Genomic DNA, 19,069 nt, shown 5'->3' with positions numbered 1-19,069 from the left:
TTCAGTCTGAAAAGTTGGAACAACTCAAAAGTGCAGGCTTCAAGGTCATAAGTGGATTCAGAGATTTTCTGATTGGCAATTGGTTGAAAGAGTTAAGTAATTATCTAAAGACCTAGAATCAATAAATAGAAAGGAGTGTCTGGGTTAAGATAAGGGGTTGTGGGGACCATAGTTTTTATTATGTAGATGAAGCCTCCAGATAGCAGGCTTCAGAGAGAATAGATGGTAAATGTCTCTTATCAGACCTAAAATGGTGCCAAACTCTTAGTTAGTTCTCTCCTGGATCAGGAAATGACCTGAAAATGGAAGGGGATTCTCTACAGAATGTAAATTTTCCCTGCAAGAAAGAGTTTTGCAGGGCCATTTCAAAATATGTCAAAGAAATATATTTGGGGGTAAAACACTTTGATTTATTTCAGGGCCTGCTATCTGTCATGTGATGCTATACTAGAGTCAGGTTGGAATTCAGTATCTTATTGCTACTGACAAGAGTCTGTTTTGTCAGTCTTAAGATCTCTGTTTTAATGTTAATGCTGGTCAGTTGTGTTTGTATTCCAAAGGGAGGAGGGTATAATGTCTGACCCCCTCTTCCCATCATGGCCTGAACTAGTTTTTCAGGTTTATTTTGGAATGTCCTTGGCTGAGAGAGTAGTCCATTCAGTCAGTTGGGGGTCAGGGGGAAAGCTTAGAGTTTTATTTTTGGCTTATACCAAGACCAACATTAAGAATCATTTTTTTCCTATGCTTTCTTCTAGTAGTTTTACAGTTTGAAGTCTTATGTTTAAGTTTTTAATCCCTTTTTTTTTTTTTTTTGAGATGGAGTCTTGCTCTGTCACCCAGGCTGGAGTGCAGTGGTGTGATCTGGGCTCACTGCAACCTCCACATCTCAGGTTCAAGCGATTCTCCTGCCTCAGCCTCCTGAGTAGCTGGGACTATGGGCATGTGCCATTGCACCCAGATAATTTTTGTATTTTTAGTAGAGATGGGATTTCACCATGTTGGCCAGGCTGGGCCCGAACTCCTGACCTCAGGTGATCCACCCGCCCTGGCCGCGCAAAGTGCTGGGATTAACAGGCATGAGCCACCATGCCTGGCCAAGTTTTAATCCATTTTGGGTTCATTTTTTATACATGGTGTGAGATAAGGGTGCAATTTCATTCTTCCGCATGTGGATATCCAGTGGTCCCAACATCATTTGTTGAAAAGACCCTACTGCTTTTTAAAAAAGTATTGTTTGCTTCTCTTGATCCTTCAGCTTCCTGCTGTGGCTAGGCCCCAGGGACCTCAGCATCCTTTGTTGGTTTCCTTAACCTTGACCATACCTCTGTAAATAGACCCTTTATTAAATTCTCTTTAGAATTTTGAGTGGGCCAAATATTTCCTGCTGGGCTCCTGCCCAATAAGAATGGTACGTGAATATAAAGACAACCATTTGAAAGGAGCCAACAAAACTAATTAGTCTAGAGAGATATTCACCACGGTACTTACATCCTGTTTGGAAGTTGACAGTTAAGTGAGAGAGACCCAGGAGTCATGTCTCCTGTGCTTTTTTTTCTTTTTTCTTTTCTTTCTTTCTTTTTCTTTTTTTTTTTGGTATGGGGAGGGGAACTGTGGGGGAAAGAAAGGGAAGGGAAATTCTGAGGTGTGTGTGTGTGTGTGTGTGTGTGTGTTTTAAAGGCTAAGATTCCAAAGGGAAAACTTGATGTAAAAGACCAACATCTCTTACTGAGTAGTGATTAATATAGTTATTATATGCAGACAAGTAATAGGATTTTACACTACCAGCAGCTTAAAGGATCCAGGAGGGTTTCTCCAGTCTCCCTAAACCCAGACAAGATGTTAAGCATTGTTTATGTATCACTCAGCCACAGAAATACATTTATAATTTGGATATAACAAGTGAACGCAGGATTGGATTACATTAAGCAAAATTTATCATATCAGAAGTGAATGAGAGCTATGACACCAATCTGGGACTACCCAAGTGTTCTATTTCTCTTGCTCTTGCTCTTTTAGTCCTCTTTCAAAGGGATTGTATCCTCTTGTTACAATAGGTAGACAGCCAGGCATGAGCGTTGTAAACCCAACCTATTTCAAGGATAATAACCATCACAATTTACACAGTTAACATGGCTACTTCCTAATCCTTTGTTGTCTCAAAAATTACTCTTTATGTTAAACTTTTTAAAATAAATAAGTGGACATGGATCATAGTTAAAACTATAGATAGAGAGATCTTCTCCCCATCTAATCAGTTCATACGTATTGAAATAATGACTTAAGGCTAGGAGAGACGACTTCTAAATTTGATCCATATTTCATTATCTAATCATTTCTCAAAGAAGCTGCCAAATCTTCTTAGATAAATCCTAAATGATATTTTATATTTTCATTATGCTTGTTTTTAAAAATGAAAATATAAAGACAAAGTATTTTTCACCCTGGCAATAAACCTGTACAGGCAGAAAATTAGATGTCAGAATCTTTAGTAGAAGGCACATTATTTAGCTGATGAATTAATATGAATTTGTGGAAGAGGAGGTAGGATTGAAAGTTAAAGCTGAATAACAATTAGGTTGTTTTGTCATTAAAATTCCACTTTTAGCTGTTACTAATTTTCTTTTGACCACAAAAGACATTAGTTTTTCTGAGTAAAGAAGAAAAAGATCTGTATTGTTTTACAACAGTATCTACCAGAGAGGCTGCCATTGTAGGAAGAGGTTGTCATTTGAATTGCTTAGAAAGAAATAGATGAACAGAGGGGAAAGATAGGGAGAGAAAAGAATACACCATGGTCTATGCCGAGTCTTGATTGCATAAGCAAACTCAGATGGGAAGCAGCAATACTGTTTCTAGGGGTAAGGAAACAAATGAGGGAGGGCAAGAAGAAAGAGCAGAGGCAAGCACCTCAACCCAGGGGAAGAGAGCGCTGGACACCACCGTGGGCATGGGCCAGACATTGTCCAGAAAACGATCAGGTGCTTTAACAGGGAAGGTCATGTCATTCAGGATGAAAGACAAGTCCACTTACCTTCAAGTAACAGTGTGGCTATTGGCTTTAAGCCTTTAGCAAACTTCCATCGTTGAGATATTAGTTGGTGCCCAGAACTTACCTGGGGATGATGGGGTGTGAGAAATGCTACCCCAAAAATATCACCTTGGTGTACTGAATATTTTACACTGAAAGAATGTGAGAAAACTACAGAAGCAGAAAGGTCACTCTGACTGCCACCCACCCTCCCCAACCTCCTGTAGCAGGTCATAAAACCTAAAAAGGATTTGCTGACCTTCTCCTGAATCAGGTCAGAAGACTCTAATGTGGGAGGTGCCCACCTGCAAAGAAATAACATTCTTATCTTTGAAGACACAGAGATGGCAAGAAGAATCTGAACAGGCCTTGCTAAGTTTCCCTCAGTTTATTACCATTAGATCATTCCTTTGTTGCCCTATCATATTTCTCCACAATTTTCTGCTCATCAAACCTACTATTAAAAAATACTCAGGGCCGGGTGTGGTGGCTCACGCCTGTAATCCCAACACTTTGGGAGGCCAAGGCAGGCGGATTGCCTAAGCTCAGGAGTTTGAAACCAGCCTGGGCAACACGGTGAAACCTCGTCTCTACTAAAATCCAAAAAAAAAAAAAAAATTAATCGGGTGTGGTGGCATGCGTCTGTAGTCCCAGTTACTCAGGAGGCTGAGGCAGGAGAATTGCTTGAACCCAGGAGGCGGAGGTTGCTGTGAGCCGAGGCTGCGCCACTGCACTCCAGCCTGGGTGACAGAGCGAGACTCCGTCTCCAAAAAAAAAAATAGAAAATACTCAGGTTTAACCACTTCTTCAGGTCTTCCTTATGAAGGCTCCTGTATCACATAAAACTTATATTAAATAAGTTTGTCTGTCTTTTGGGGCCCCTGAGATGCACCTAAGATGGATAGAAGGAGACAATTTCCTCTCCTATAGGGCATAGGACTTGGGTTTGCAGCCTGATTATCCCTTCCCACCCTAGCTTGCCTTCCCTTCCCAAAACAAATGCTGGTCTACATTAGGATCACCAGGGCTACCCACCTACCTTGTTCATGATTTCAGATAATAAACACAGAAACTAGATACATTTCATTGTTAAGCAGGCCCATTGATGTATTAATTGAGGGCAAAAGAGCACAGGCATTTTAATTATGTGACAAACTGTAGAATTTAGGCCGTAGACTGTCAAAGCTACAATTCTGAGCTCAACCACTCAAAGACCAAAGTGTCTAAGGTGAAGAAGTATCACTGCATGAGGAATATGTAGAAATGCAAAACAAGGATGAAGCCACCACTGCTCAACTCAAGACTATTACTAGAAAATCAAACATTCTTCTTAAAGCAACTCTGGTAAGCATACAACTTCTGGAGGAACAACAGCAAATCAAAGAAAGCTGATTCCATAAACTTGGAGCCGCTCTACTAGAATAGAGGAACAAGAATTCCCTCTCAAAGAACAACAGTTAGAGAGCTGCCACAAGAGGCTGAGATTAAAAAAAAAAAAAGAAAAAAAAAAAAGAAGGGAATAAGGCCAGGCAGTGGCTCACGCTTGTAATCCCAGCACTTTCAGCACTTTGGGAGGCTGAGGCAGGCAGATCACCTGAGGTCAGGAGTTTGAGACCAGCCTGGCCAACATGGTGAAACTCCATCTCTACTAAAAATACAAAAATTTGCTGGGAGTGGAGGAGGGCGCCTGTAATCCCAGCTACTCAGGAGGCTGAGTCAGGAGAATCACTTGAACCCGGGAGGCAGAGGTTGCAGTGAGCTGAGATCGCACCACGGCACTCCAGCCTGGGCAATGGAGCGAGACTGTGTCTCAAAAAAAAAAAAAAAAAAGGAATAACTCAGCAGGAAGATGGCAGACCCTTACAAAAATGAAATGTGGGTCAGAGCCTCAGCCCTCCCTTGCCTTCCTAATGGCTCCTCCGAAAGTAGCTCTGTTAACTTTGCAGCTATCCCTTAAAGATACGAGGAAATGAACATCCCGTGACCTCATCTCAGCACTGAAAGGGGTCATATTTCAGTTGGAAAACGGCAGTCTTTCTCTGTAATTTACATACTACACAGAAGCTTCTAGATTCCTGGAATTTCCCTTAGGAAGACAAGAAAAGTTTTTAAAAAGGTACCTAGGCTAACCCGTGGTCTAGCAGGAGAAAGTGAACTAAGTCCAGATGACTCATAAAGATGGATGGGTGTTGTAATACAATGCGATTATGTACTAATGGAGCTATGGACCAGGGGCTAACAGAAAGCAGCAGAAATGGGGGCCAGTGGAGCTCTTTTTGTACCCAACAGTTCTCACTATCATAGACTAGAGAACAAATGGAGTACCAAGTCCTAGTGAAGAGAGAAAGCATGCCAATGTTTTCCTTTTCAGTTTGAGCCTCCTAATTTGCTTGACTGGCTCTAGGTGCCTCCCTTCCTCAATATTATACGAAGATACCCAATCCTACCAGTTTTCTCTGTGGATGCTGTGGAACTGTAAATTATTTAATGCATTTCCTCTGAAAACAAATCTAGGATGTCAACCCGCTAGCAAATTAATAAGCAGCTGGCCCACCAGGTACTGCCACCATTTTGGACACATATAGAATAAAGGGATTTCACAGTAAGGGCACCTTCAATAATCCAGGCATTATACTGAGTTCTTTACACACTTTCTGTTTCTTAATAGTTAAAATGGTGGGAATTATTATCCCCATTTTGCAGAGGAACAAACATAGTTTGGGAGTTTAGGTGACTTGCCTAAGACTGAGAGCACATAAGCTACTCGGTGGTGCTGCAAAAAATATCAACCCAGGTCTTCCGATCCCTAAACCCATGCTCTTTCTACCACATTCTGTGTACCCCACAGAAAACCAGCTTGGGCCTTTTATTATTTCCCTTGATGATGGTAACTGCCTTTGGATGTTTCCAATGGTGAAATGGTTACTTAAGCTATGTCGCCTTTTTCTTTTTTTTTTTGGAGAATCTGGGGCAATTAATTACTACACATTCATTTCTTTTCTTGTAATTTAGAGAGCTTTCTTTCTGAAATGCAGAGCAATTACACAGGAAGACAGAGGAAACTTCTCTCCCCATGTTCTTTTGTAAGATCAAACAGGTATCTGTCAATAAAAAGCAGTCATTCAGGCTCGAGCTCTTTAATGCGATTTCTCCGGGGCTTTTCAAGGGTCTGCAGACTGCACCCCACTTGTACCTCTTGTCCCAATTTGGTCCCTCTCTGTATCCTCTTCCCACTCCTCTCTCTCAAATGCAAACGAATATCTCAATATTCTCTGTGTCTTTTTACTCTTAACCCCTTTACAATCTTAAATTCACAGGGCACCCCAGATCTTCATTATTAAATTCACCAAATAGTGTGGATTGCCTACTATGTGCAAAGCACTGTGGTAAGTGTGGTGCAAGACATAAACTTGAGTAAAGTCAAGTCTATGCCCTCAGCTTATACTCTTGAAAGGGAAATAAATCAGGGTAAAGTAAGCAGAGAGTACAAATCAGGGTCCCATTTTTTACCAGCTGAGGAAGAAAGGGCAGGTGAGCCTTGGGAGTGAGCAGACGGGAGGAGGCGGGCAGAAGAGGGGAGTCAGCTCCTGCTTCTTTCACTTTGCAGATCAACTGCAGGACTCTGCAGGTTGCAGGCCCCCCACTATTTTTTCCACCTCACCCTTTTCTTGACCTCTCCTCTTAACTAGCCCATTGCCCCTTGTTGTGCACTGCTGCCTTCCCTCTGCAATGAGGAGTTCTCTTCAACCACTTTTTAAAATGTAGTATTCTTGAGGCAGGAGAACAAGATCTGGAGGCAGGGAACATAAGGCCAATTCACGCTGACTTCCTAGAACTAAATCAAATGGAAACACCTCAGCTATGACAGGAAATATCCTTTCCATTTCCACAGGGCACACACCAAGTAAATGAGTTTGCAACTTTACTTCATCTTCCTCATTTACATAGGGCATCAAGTAACCAATGGAAACCTCTAGAGGGTATTTAAATGGCAGAAAATTCTTTAACTGGCTCTTGAGCCCCTGTGCTTGGCCCACTCCCACTCTGTGGAGTATACTTTCGTTTTCAAAAAATCTCTGCTTTTGTTGCTTCATTCTTTCCTTGCTTTGTCTGTGTGTTTTGTCCAGTTCTTTGTTCAAGATGCCAAGAACCGGCTGGCCACAGTGGTTCACGCCTGTAATCCCAGCACTTTGGGAGGCCGAGGTGGGTGGATCATGAGGTCAGGAGTTCGAGACCAGCCTGACTAACATGGTGAAACCCTGTCTCTACGAAAAACACAAAAATTAGCCAGGCATGGTGGCACACACCTGTAATCCCAGCTACTTGGGAGGCTGAGGCAGAAGAATCACTTGAACCCGGGAGGTGGAGGTTGCAGCGAGCTGAGATCGCACCACTACACTACAGCCTGGGCAACAGAGTGACAGTCTCAAAAAAAAAAAATATGGCAAGAACCTGAACACCCTCCACCAGTAACATATTTTATCCAGTAACATATTTTATTGCTGCTAGCTGCCACCCCTTTTCCATGGGATCTTCAAAGGCTGTGCATGAGGAAGAGCCAGCTCCAGGATGTTGAGTAAAGTCTCATCCCTCAGCCTCACCTGAAGGAACAAGAGTTTAACAGGAGAGGGGCTGGGGCTTCCCAGGGTAGAGAGTGGGCAGCTGCCTTAGCTTCTATCTGTGGATAAGGTTTCCTGTCTGCCCTATCCTATCAGTAGGTGTACGTGGCTTCAGTGTTGTGCTGAGTGAGATCTGCATGGTACTGTTGTGGGGTGGGATGGGGGCAATGGGATGGGCTGCATCCAATGAGCCACATACCTTGATGAGAATGTGAGACAGGCTTGGATACCACATGGCCTGCATTTGATACAGGAGGAGGGCAGGGAAGTGCTGGGTAGAAAAGGGCATGGTCCTTGGCTAGGGCTCCACCCTCAGGCCTGTGCCTAAGGACCTAGGTGAGGACAGGCATTTCTGTTTTCATAGCCAAATGCTGCATTTTCCAAGACCACCCTGGCCAGCCACGCCCCTATCTTGTGCCTATAAAACCCCCAAAACCCTAGTGGGCACAGACACAAGTGGCTGGATGTCAAAAGGAACACACTGGCAGAAGAGCACACCGGCAGACACCAGAGACACTGGCAGGGCATCTACAACAGGACAATGCGGAGTTCGGCCAAGGGTGGTTGGAAGAGAACGCGGCTGCTGAGAGGCCCAACTCCAGGGAAAGACCACCCGGCTTCTGGCTCCCATCCATCCGCTGAGTTACTTTGACCACTCAATAAAACCTTGCCCTCATTCTCCAAGCCCGCGTGTGATCCAATTTTTCTAGTACACTAAGGCAAGAACCCCCGACTACAGAAAGCCCTCTGTCCTTGTGATAAGACACAGGGTCTAATTGAGCTGATTAACACAAGCCACCTACAGATGGCAAAACTAAAAGAGCACACTGTAACACACGCCATGTGACTTGTTCAATGACACAGATACGGAAAACTACCAAGTACTGCCAGTAGAGTTGGCCTCTGTGCTTATGATGCTTACAGTAAAAAGGACCAGTAATACTGAAAATTAGGGCCTTTACTGGTAACACCAGCTGTTACTGGTAATATGTACTTGGGCAAGGCATTTGTCCTCTTATATCTGCAGTTTTCCCAACAGAAAAATGGTGGTAATATATGTGTTGCTCAGTTGAATGTAAGAATTACATGAAAGAGCGTAAATGCAGTGCCTGGCATGGTATGTGGCACATAGAAAAACACTGGGCAAATGTTCTCTTTCTCCCCAATTCCTTTCCATTAAAATTTGAGATTCAAGCTTGCCTTTGCACTGTAGGGTAACAAAAACATCTTTTCCTCATCCATTGCTAGTTTCATGGCTAAAGCCAGAAACAAAAGACAGATTAACAAGAGAAAAAGCATATGAATTTATTTAATAAGTTTTACATACATGGAGGCTTTATAAAGAAATAACCCAAAGAAGCACTTTAAGTATATTTTTATGCTAAGTTTAGTGAAGAATGGACAGTCATGGAGAGATATGAGTGGATAAAGGGGGGATGATTTGATGGTAATAAACTAGGGAGATCTTAGCAAGGTCTATTTGTTCAGATTCTTCTCTGTGTCTTTGTATCCTCAAAGATAAGAACGTTCCTTTCCTGCAGGTGTAGAGAGGGCACCTCTTGAATAAGGGTCTTAGAACCTGCTTCAGGGGAAGGTCAGAAAATCCTTCCTAGGTTTTATGAACTGCTTCAGAAGAGAAGTGTGAAAGAAAGTCAGAAAGTGACCTTTCTGCTTCTTTGGTTTTCTCTAATTCTTTCAGCCTACAATATTCAATATGTCAAGGTACCATATTTTGGAGTAGCATATCCTGAACCCCATCAGCACAAAATAATATCTGTAAACTGAGTCCTGTAGCTTTTATTTCTTATTTTTATTTTTAGATGGAGTCTCACTCTGTTGCCCAGGCTGGAGTGCAGTGGCACAATTCAGCTTACTGCAATCTCCACCTCCCTGGTTCAAGCCATTCTCATGCTTCAGCCTCCCTAGAAGCTAGGACTACAGGTGCATGCCACCATGCCTGGCTAATTTTTGTAATTTTAGTAGAGACTGGGTTTTGCCATATTGGTCAGGCTGGTCTCAAACTCCTGAACTAAAGTGATCCCCGGCCTTGGCTTCCAAAGTGCTGGGATTATAGGCATGAGCCACCACGTATGGCCCTGAGTCCTGTAGCTTTTAAACAGGAGGAAATACCTTATAATTTTGAAGAAATCTCTAGCAAATTAATTGGTCACACATTTTGAAGTGTTAAAAAAATCTGGGGATGGGGAATCAGTAGACTGGGGTGACTCCAATATTTTAAGTTTCTACATAAGCAGACCAACGCCTGATGTAAACGATAAAACGAAACTAAAAACTTCACCAACCAGAAACTGCCAATAAACCTGCAACTAAGATCTTTCTACTGTAAGCAATGAAATAGATTTTCTTTGTGTTACTTCCATGCCAGCCTATATAAGCTCACTGCCCATGCTGCTACAGCTACAGAGCTCTCTGAACCTCTCCTGCTGAATTGGACTGTTGCCCAATTCATGAAATTATTCCTTGCTCAAATCAATTCTGTTAAATGTATCTTGTCTAAATTTTTTTTTTAAATCAGAAGAAAGATCATCCATTGTGAAAATGAGGTGTGATGCCATAACTAGAGAATGGGTTTATATAAATAGCAAGGATTGAAGTCTTCTGTTCAGAAGACATGGTGCTGTGCTTCCCAATAAGTGGGCCACCAGCCACATGGGACCCTCAAACACTTAAAACTGAGATACACTTTTAAGTGTAAAGCATATGCTGGATTTTGAAGACTTCATACCAAAAAAAAGTAAAATACTTCAATAATTTTAAAATTTGGATTGCATGGTGAAATGGTAATATTTTGGACACACTGGGTTAAATAATATATATTATTAATATATAATACATATTATACTATATATTATTTAATATATATTATATTATATATTATTTAATATATCATATATACTAATATATATGGTATAATATATATATTATTACAATTAACTTTGCTTGTTTCTTTTTACTTTTTTAAGTGTTGCTACTAGAAAGTTTAAAATTATTGGCTGGGTGCGGTGGCCCACACCTGTAGTCCCAGCACTTTGGGAGGCAGAGGTGGGCGGATCACCTGAGGTCAGGAGTTTGAGACCGGCCTGGCCAACATGGTGAAACCCTGTCCCTACTAAAAATACGAAAAATTAGCCGGGCGTGGTGGCTGTCTCCTGTAATCCCAGCTACTTGGGAGGCTGAGGCAGGAGAATTGCTTGAAACCAACTGGGAGGTGGAGGTTGCAGTGAGCTGAGATCGCGCCACTGTATTCCAGCCTGGGCGACAAGAGCGAAACTGTCACTAAAAGAAAAAAAAAAGAAAGTTTAAAATTACATGTGGCTTGTATTCTATTTTTATTGGAAGTAGTAAGTTGTTTGTTTGTTTGCTTGTTTGTTTATTTGTTTGTTTGAGACAGAGCCTTGCTCTGTCGCCCAGGTTGGAGTGCAGTGGTGGAATCTTGGCGGCTTGCTGCAACCTCTGCCTCCTGGGTTGAAGTAATTCTCCTGCCTCAGCTTCCTGAGTAGCTGGGATTACAGGCACCCACCACCACGCCTGGCTAATTTTTGTATTTTTAGTAGAGACGGGGTTTTGCCATGTTGGCCAGGCTGGTCTTGAACTCCTTGCCTCAGGTGACCCACCTGCCTCAGCTACCAAAAGCGTTGGGATTACAGGCATGAGCCATGGCACCCGGCCTGAAGTAGTAAGTAGTTCTGATGGCAAGCCATCCTGCGTGATCTTATTCAATATTATTTGTCTTAATGAGTTTTGGTGATAACAGATCACATGTGGTATTTGTCACTTGTACCAGGCTTAATAAATACTTAAGAATGGAAGGTGTTAAGGAGGGTTGAGTGTGAGTTAGATTCTACTGCCCTTCACTGTTTAGCTGAACCAGGCTTTTCTTACTGTACTTTAAGGAAAGGGCTTTCCTCCATTCTGGCGCTAAAAGAATCCAAGCTCTGTCCAGATGGGGCTGCTTCTCTCTTTCTCCAGATGCATCAATTAATAATACTTTGATAACCCGAGCTTCCTCTCTGTCGGAGAGCTCAGTATTCACCAGCTAATTAACTCTACAAAGAAAGCAGAGCTGCTGTCATCTCAAATGTTTCCACTTCTGCTTCCTGAGACAGCCAGGAGAGCAAAGCAAGAGATCACTCCTGTGGGCTGTGGGGTCCTTGGGCTGGAGTTCCTGCAGCTGTTTTTCTAGTTGAGAGGGACCTTCTTTGACAAGCAAGAGTACTTCATCCTTCTGAAGAGAGGGATGACTTTGCTAAAAGCAGCGTTCAAGTAGTTTTTGCCACTGACCAGACCTTTTCTTTGTTAACAGTACTTAAGTGCACACACATCCACACACACATCCACACACACATTTCACTAGATGAGAACAACCTCTAAATGGATTAATTGGATGAGTTAGTTTTTTGCTTTTTTTGTGTGTGTATGTTTTGTTGTTGTTGTTTTACCATTTCACTTCATTTCTTGTAGAGTAGAACCATTATTTTTTATCTGCCTTCAAAAATTCAATTATCTTGTTTGGATGAATAATGGTGCATTTTCTCCTAAGTCCAACTGCCTGCTGGACCCCTCCACCACCTCAGAGTCAATGTGCACAAAAACAACTCCTCCACCTCCCCCACGTGATGCTTCCTCCTAAATCTGCAAATGGCATCACTGTCCTCACAGTCACCAGGCTCAAATGTTGACCACGTTCCATTCAATTCCTCTCTCTCCCTTCCTCTCACATGCAAGCATTTGCCAGGTCAACCTACCATTTCACCTCTTGTCTTTATCCCTTCTTCTCTGACCTGCTGCCCTTTTCCTAGTTCAGACCTGCTTTGCATAGTTTTCAGATGATAGCCACAGCTTCTCACCTAGGCTGCTGCTTGGCTCTGTTTCTCCAAGGAGTTGCATCCAAGATCACCCTCCTGTGCAGGTGCCGATCAAGTCACTTCCTGGCACACAACCTGGTTCCCCATGATCTACATGCTAAGGTCAGCCACCTCAAATCATTTTAGGCCAAGATAGATAGAAATAAATATTAACACAAAACAAGCAAACTCTGCCAGATAAAAATGTAGATGTCTTTCTTTCTTTAGATGGAGTCTTGCTCTATCGCCAGGCTGGAGTACAGTGGTGCAATCTCGGCTCACTGCAACCTCCACCTCCTGGGCTCAAGCGATTCTCCTGCCTCAGCCTCCCAAGTAGCTGGGACTACAGGTGCATGCCACCATGCCCAGCTAGTTTTTGTATTTTTAGTAGAGATGGGGTTTCACCATGTTGGCCAGGATGGTCTTGTTGTCTTGACCTCATGATCTACCCGCCTCGGTCTCCAAAAATGCTGGGATTACAGTCATGAGCCACCGTGCCCGGCCCCAAAATTTAGATGTCTTTTCCAGCATTCAAAGCCTCTGTTACTTGGCCACAATAACTTTCCCATGGCTCCTTTACAGACCTTGGTTCCAGTAGAACCGAACTGATGAATGTGCTGCATACGTAAATACATATTCTTACCCCAGTAAGCTCATGCTCTTCCTTCCACTTGAGGTTCTCCTTTCCATCTCTAAAAATACAGTCCTACAAACCTGTATTCATTTGCCAGGGCTGCTGTAACCAAGTACCACATGCTGGGTGGCTTAAAACAACAGAAATATATTGTCTCACAGTTCTGGGGGCGAGGAGTTCAAAATCAGGTTGTTGGTAGAGCCTTGCTCTCTCTGAAGGTGCTGGGGAAGGAGCTGTTCCAGGCCTCTTTCCTGGCTTCTAATGGTTCCTAGGCTTGTGGCAGCAGAACTCAAGTCTTCACATGGCATCTCCCCATGTATGTGTCTGTCTCCAAATTTCCCCCTGTAGGAGAGAAAAAGGTATTTTCCTCACCCATTAACAAGGTTCATGGCTGAGACCACTATAACAAAAGACATATCAGCAAGAAAAATGCATATGTTTACTTAAGTTTTATGTGACATGGAAGCCTTTAGAAATGAAGACCCAAAGAACCAGGGAAACCTGTGCAGAAGTGTGATGGGAGGGCTGGGTGCAGTGGCTCATGCCTGTAATCCCAGCACTTCGTGAGGCCAAGGCGGGTGGGTCACCTAAGGTCAGCAGTTCGAGACCAGCCTGGCCAACATGGCGAAACCCTGTATCTACTAAAAATACAAAAATTAGCTGGGTGTTGTGGTGGGCACCTGTAATCCCAGCTAGTTAGGAGACTGAGGCAGAATAATCACTTGAAACCAGGAGGTGGAGGTTGTGGTGAGCTGAGATTGCGCCATTGCACTCCAGCCTGGGTGACAAGAGCAAAACTCCACCTAAAAAAAAAAAAACAAAAACAAAGAAGTGTGATAGGAGGAGCAAAGGGAACCGTTTAATGGTAATACACTGGGGGGAACTAGAAGGCCTGTTTGTTCAGCTCCTTCTTGGTGTCCCTGTGTGACTTTCCTTCCCTCTAGGTACAAGACAGGACAGCTGTCACATGAGGGTCTTCAGGAGAGAAGAGAGGGAGGTCAGAGAGTGGCCTTTCTAGGTTTTATGGCCTGCTTCAGGGACAAAGGGTGAGGGGGATGGTGAAAATGACCTTCCTGCTTCTACTATTTTCTCAAATGCCAAAGTGCCATAATGTTGGTAGCATGTCCTGAGTCCCATCACCCTTTTTACAAGGACACCATTTATGGGATTAGAGGCTCACCTTACTACAGTATGACCTCATCTTAACTAATTACATCTACAATAACCCTAATTCCAAATAAGGTCACATTCTGAGGTACTGGGGGTTAAGACTTAAAATACACATTTTGGCAGGGGACACAGTTCAACTCATAACACCATCCTTTAGGCCAAGCCCAAATGCCATCTCCTTCTGGAAACACCCTTGACCCTTTCCCCACCTCCCTACCCCAAGTTTGACATAAACTCTATCCCTCGTTGAATGCCTCTGACCTAAGAAACTCTTACATCTTTACCATACTTGATGGCACAAAACACTGGCTTTGCATCTGAGTCAGGCACTGTGTTGGACGTGGCTCCAAGCTATTTTCTAAAGGTTTTCTCTTTCTCACACCCATGTCTCATCTCCCTTGGAAGATGGAGGACAAGAAGCATAAATACTTCAGTGAGAGCTCTTGTTGGCCCTGGGAACTAGCTGAATGTGATGTGTCTCTGCCATGACAGTTGTCCCCAGAACCAGAGGTAGAGTTCTGAAGATAGCTGTGAGGATTTCTTCACTTCCAACTGATAGAGAGGCAGTACCTCCAACTGCCTCTCTATCTCTGAAGTACTCTGAAGTACTGATGTTCTCCGCTGTCCCCACCCCTCCACCCCAGCAACTTTCCCATGCAGAGCAGTTAATCTGCTATTTAAGATGCAGACCTAGCTTTCTTTTCAAAGCCTGCTCAGCCACATTTTGCAGTTTTGATTAGGAAATAGCACTCTGTGTGCAAGAATTGGGTTGGGTTGCACCATTTAATAAAGCTATCATGACTGATGTGAGCACTACTCACAAAAGGGAACAGGAGTCACACAGCTGTACTCTTTGTGGCATGATATCATGCAGCTTGCACTTGGGTAAGGACCTTTCTGATGTCACCGGGTGAGGGATTAAGTCATAATTATGTAGATCTAAATTACCTTCCAGCAAACCCACTGGTGGTTCTTCATTAACATCACAGCAGGCTTTAATTCCAGCAGAAGACTGATCACCCTTCAGCTGCCCGACATCCAGCCTGAAGAATATGTTTGGAATTAAGCAGGGATCTTGGTTGAAAAGAACATCAGGTGCTGTTTCTTCACTTTGGTCTCAGACTTTATGTTGATATGTGTGAATCCTCCTTTCGTGACAGTGCCTGGGATGTGTGTGTGCCAGGACCTACCCATTTGCCTTCATTGTCTCATGCTCACACACTGGAATCTGAGAATCCAGTAGTTATTAGGGACCTTGGATATCACTGATCATCTGAGTTTTGATCAGAAGGCAGTACTGATCCAAGTCGGATTTCCAGGACCATTTATGACTGAGGTGGCCAGTTGATGCCACCATGAACATCTTCCAGGCCCTGGATAACTCTTCATGCAATGGACCAGAGCTATAACACCTTAGTGTCTATCCCTAGGGAGGCTGAAATAACCAGGAGAAGGGTCTTATGGATAAATGGGATTTTCTGGGAACTTGGGTGTTTCCCTCCCACATCAAGTTGTGGGGGTAGATTTCCAGTCAATGTGTAGGAAGCCTTGGGATTGATTAGTTGATTTTTGTTTTCGGTCACCCAGAGGGTTGTCTCAGTAAGAATAGTCTATAAACCATTTTCTCCACCATTTTCCATTAGGGTGAACCAAGGAGAATGCTTCCCAAGTTAGGCAGGATAAAACAGCCTTGCTTCAGGGAACTACAAAGCAGTCTCTGTGAATAATGGATGGTGAGATTTGCTTTTCTCCATTTGGGAGAGAGCTAGGCTTTTCATACCCACTTTCTGGGAACTGCTACCCATGAACTTTTTTTTTTTTCTATCTGTAACAGGAATACTCTTTAGCTTACCTTAAATTGGGTAATGTTTAGCCCCTGAAAAAATCATGGAGGAGATGACCAAGAGCTGGGAGAGACAGTCTGAGACAGTCGATCTCTAACCAGAATTAGATAAGAGGCTTAAAAAAAAGAATATATTACCCAGTTCCACTCCAGATGAACTAAATCAACATCTCCAATGGTTGGGAGTTGGATTTTCTTTTTTGAACTTCCATGACCTCAAATTTTTAATTTTAATTGTTGCTACTCTCCTAAGTCTTCCATGTGGTTTCTGATCTCTATTTTTTTTAAATTTGTATCTTTTTAATGTGTATATATCATAATTCCATACTACTTCATATTTTTTTTCTGTAAAAAAAATGGTGGTGGTGGCGGATGTCAAGTTATAAGTCAACTTGAAAACAGAGTTGTCATGGTTAATATTGAGTGTCAACTTGATTGGATTGAAGAATGCAAAGTATTGTTCCTGGTTGTGTCTGTGAGGGTGTTATAAAAGGAGATTAACATTTGAGTCAGTGGATGGGAGAGGCAGACCTACCCTCAATCTGGGTGGGCACCACCTAATCAGTTGCCAGAGAGGCTAGAATAAAGCAGGCAGAAAAATGTAGGAGCACTTGATTTGCTGAGTCTTCCAGCCTACATCTTTCTCCCGTGCTGAATGCTTCCTGCCCTTGAACATCAGACTCCAAATTCTTCAGCTTTTGGACTCTTGGACTTAACCAGTGGTTTGTCAGGGCTCTTGGCCTTTGGCCACAGACTGAAGGCTGCACTGTCAGCTTCCTGACTTCTGAGGTTTTGGAATGGACTGGCTTCCCTGCTCCTCAGCTTGCAGATGGCCTATTGTGGGACTTACACCTTGTGATCGTATGAGTCAATACTCCTTAATAAACTCCTCTTCATATATACACCTATATCCTATTAGTTCTGTCCCTTTAGAGAATGCTAATACAAAAGGTCTTCTAAAAAATCCTCTACCCAGTAGAGAAGAAAATCACTTTCAACATTGTGATAAATGGCCCTCTATCTTTGATTGAAGTCTTTAAGTGAAAAGCAGCACACCACTTTAAAATGTGACTTATTTCATTGTGGGCTACTCTTCCTATGTAAAGTTCTTCCTTTTATTAAAACTCATTGTGCTTTTGATTTGCACCCCTCTGATGATTAGTGATGTTGAACATTTTTTCATATATTTGTTGTATGCCTCCTTTTGAGAAGTGTCTGTTCATGTCTTTTGCCCACTTTCTAATGTGTTTTGTTTGTTCAATTATTTAAGTTCCTTATAGATTCTGGAAATTAGACCTTTGTTGGACACATAGTTTGCAAATATTTTCTCCCATTCTGTTCACTCTGTTGTGGTCGTCTGTTCACTCTGTTGATAGTTTCTTTTGCTATGAAGAAACTCTGTTCGTCTGTTCACTCTGTTGATAGTTTCTTTTGCTATGAAGAAACTCTTTAATTAGGTCACACTTGTCACTTTTTGTTTTTATTGGAATTGCTTTTGAAGACTTAGTCATAAATTATTTCCCAGAGCCCATGTCCAAAATGGTGTTTCCTAGGTTTTCTTCTAGGATTCTTAAAGTTTGGGATCTTACATTTACTTTAATGCATCTTGAGTTAATCTTTTATAAGGTGAAAGGTAGGGGTCCAATTTCATTTTTCTACATGTGGCTATCCAGTTATCCCAACAAGAATTATTGAATAGGAAGTCTTTTCCCTGTTGCTTATTTTTGTCAGCTTTGTAGATTAGATGGCCATAGGTGTGCAGCTTTATTTCTGGGTTCTCTATTCTGTTTCATTGGTGTATGTGTTTGTTTTTGAGCCAGTATCATGTAGTTTTCGTGACCGTAGCCTTATAGTATAATTTGAAGTTGCGTAATGTGATGCTTCTGGCTTTGTTCTTTTTGCTTAGGATTGTTTTGGCTACTTGGGCTCTTTTATGGTTCCATACGAATTTTAGAATAGTTTTTTCCAATTCTGTGAAAAATGAAGTTGGCGGTTTGATAGGAATAGCATTGACTCTGTAGATTGCTTTGGAAAGTATGGCCATTTTAATAACATTGATTCTTCTAATCCATGAGCATGGAATATTTTCCCATTTGTTTGTGCCATCTATGATTTCTTTTTTGCAGTGTTTTGTAGTAGACCTCGTAGAGATCTTTCATCTTCTTGGTTATACGTATTCCTAGGATTTTTTTTGTTGGTGTTTTGTTTTTGGTGTGGCTATTATAAATGAGATTGTGTTCTGATTTGGCTCTCAGCTTGAATATTGCTGGTGTGTAGAAATTATGTAATTGCTTTTTTGTACCTTGATTTTGTAGCCTGAAACTTTGCTGAAGTCATGTATTAGTTCCAGGAGGCTTTTGGTGGAGTGTTTAGGGTTTTCAAGGTACAGAATCCTATCATCCACAAAGAGAGATAGTTTGACTTTTCCTGTTGGGATGCCTTTTATTTCTTTCTCTTGCTTGATTGCTGTGGCTTGGACTTCTAGTACTAAGTTGAATAGGAGTAGTGAGAGTAGGAATCCTTGTTCCACTTCACAAGAGAAATGGTTTTAGCTTTTGCCCATTCAGTATGATGTTTGCTGTGAGTTTGTCATAGATATGTTCCTTTGATTCCTAGTTTGTTGAGGGTTTTTATTATGAATGGATGTTGGATTTTATTGAAAGCTTTTTCTGTATTTAGTGAGATGATCATATGGTTTTTGTTTTCAATTCTGCTTATGTGGTGAATCACATTTATTGATTTGCATTTAATGATTGGCATTTGAGGATTTTTGCATCTATAGTCATCGAGGATCTTGGCCTGTAGTTTTCCTTTTTTGTTGTGTCTTTGCCAGGTTTTGTTATCAATACTGATGCTGGCTTCACAGACTGAGTTAGAGAGGAGTCTCTCCTCTTCAATTTTTTTAAAAAG

At 42.2% G+C, this 19,069-nt stretch overlaps 1 protein-coding gene across 1 annotated transcript in view; it reads right to left on the bottom strand.

The window, feature by feature from the left end:
* Positions 1-12,952: 12,952 nt before the first annotated feature.
* EXOC4 (exocyst complex component 4) overlaps positions 12,953-19,069 on the bottom strand; it is an 870,395-nt gene continuing 864,278 nt past the window's right edge. The window contains exon 19 of the mRNA XM_054558840.2: positions 12,953-13,488. Within this exon, the coding sequence (XP_054414815.1) occupies positions 13,302-13,488 (187 nt within the window). The 3' untranslated portion in view covers positions 12,953-13,301. The remainder of the gene's footprint in view (positions 13,489-19,069) is intronic.

This window comes from Pongo abelii, chromosome 6 (genome assembly GCF_028885655.2).
Source record: "Pongo abelii isolate AG06213 chromosome 6, NHGRI_mPonAbe1-v2.0_pri, whole genome shotgun sequence".
NCBI classification, from domain to species: Eukaryota; Metazoa; Chordata; class Mammalia; order Primates; family Hominidae; genus Pongo; species Pongo abelii.
This window is presented reverse-complemented; position numbering and strand designations above follow the sequence as displayed.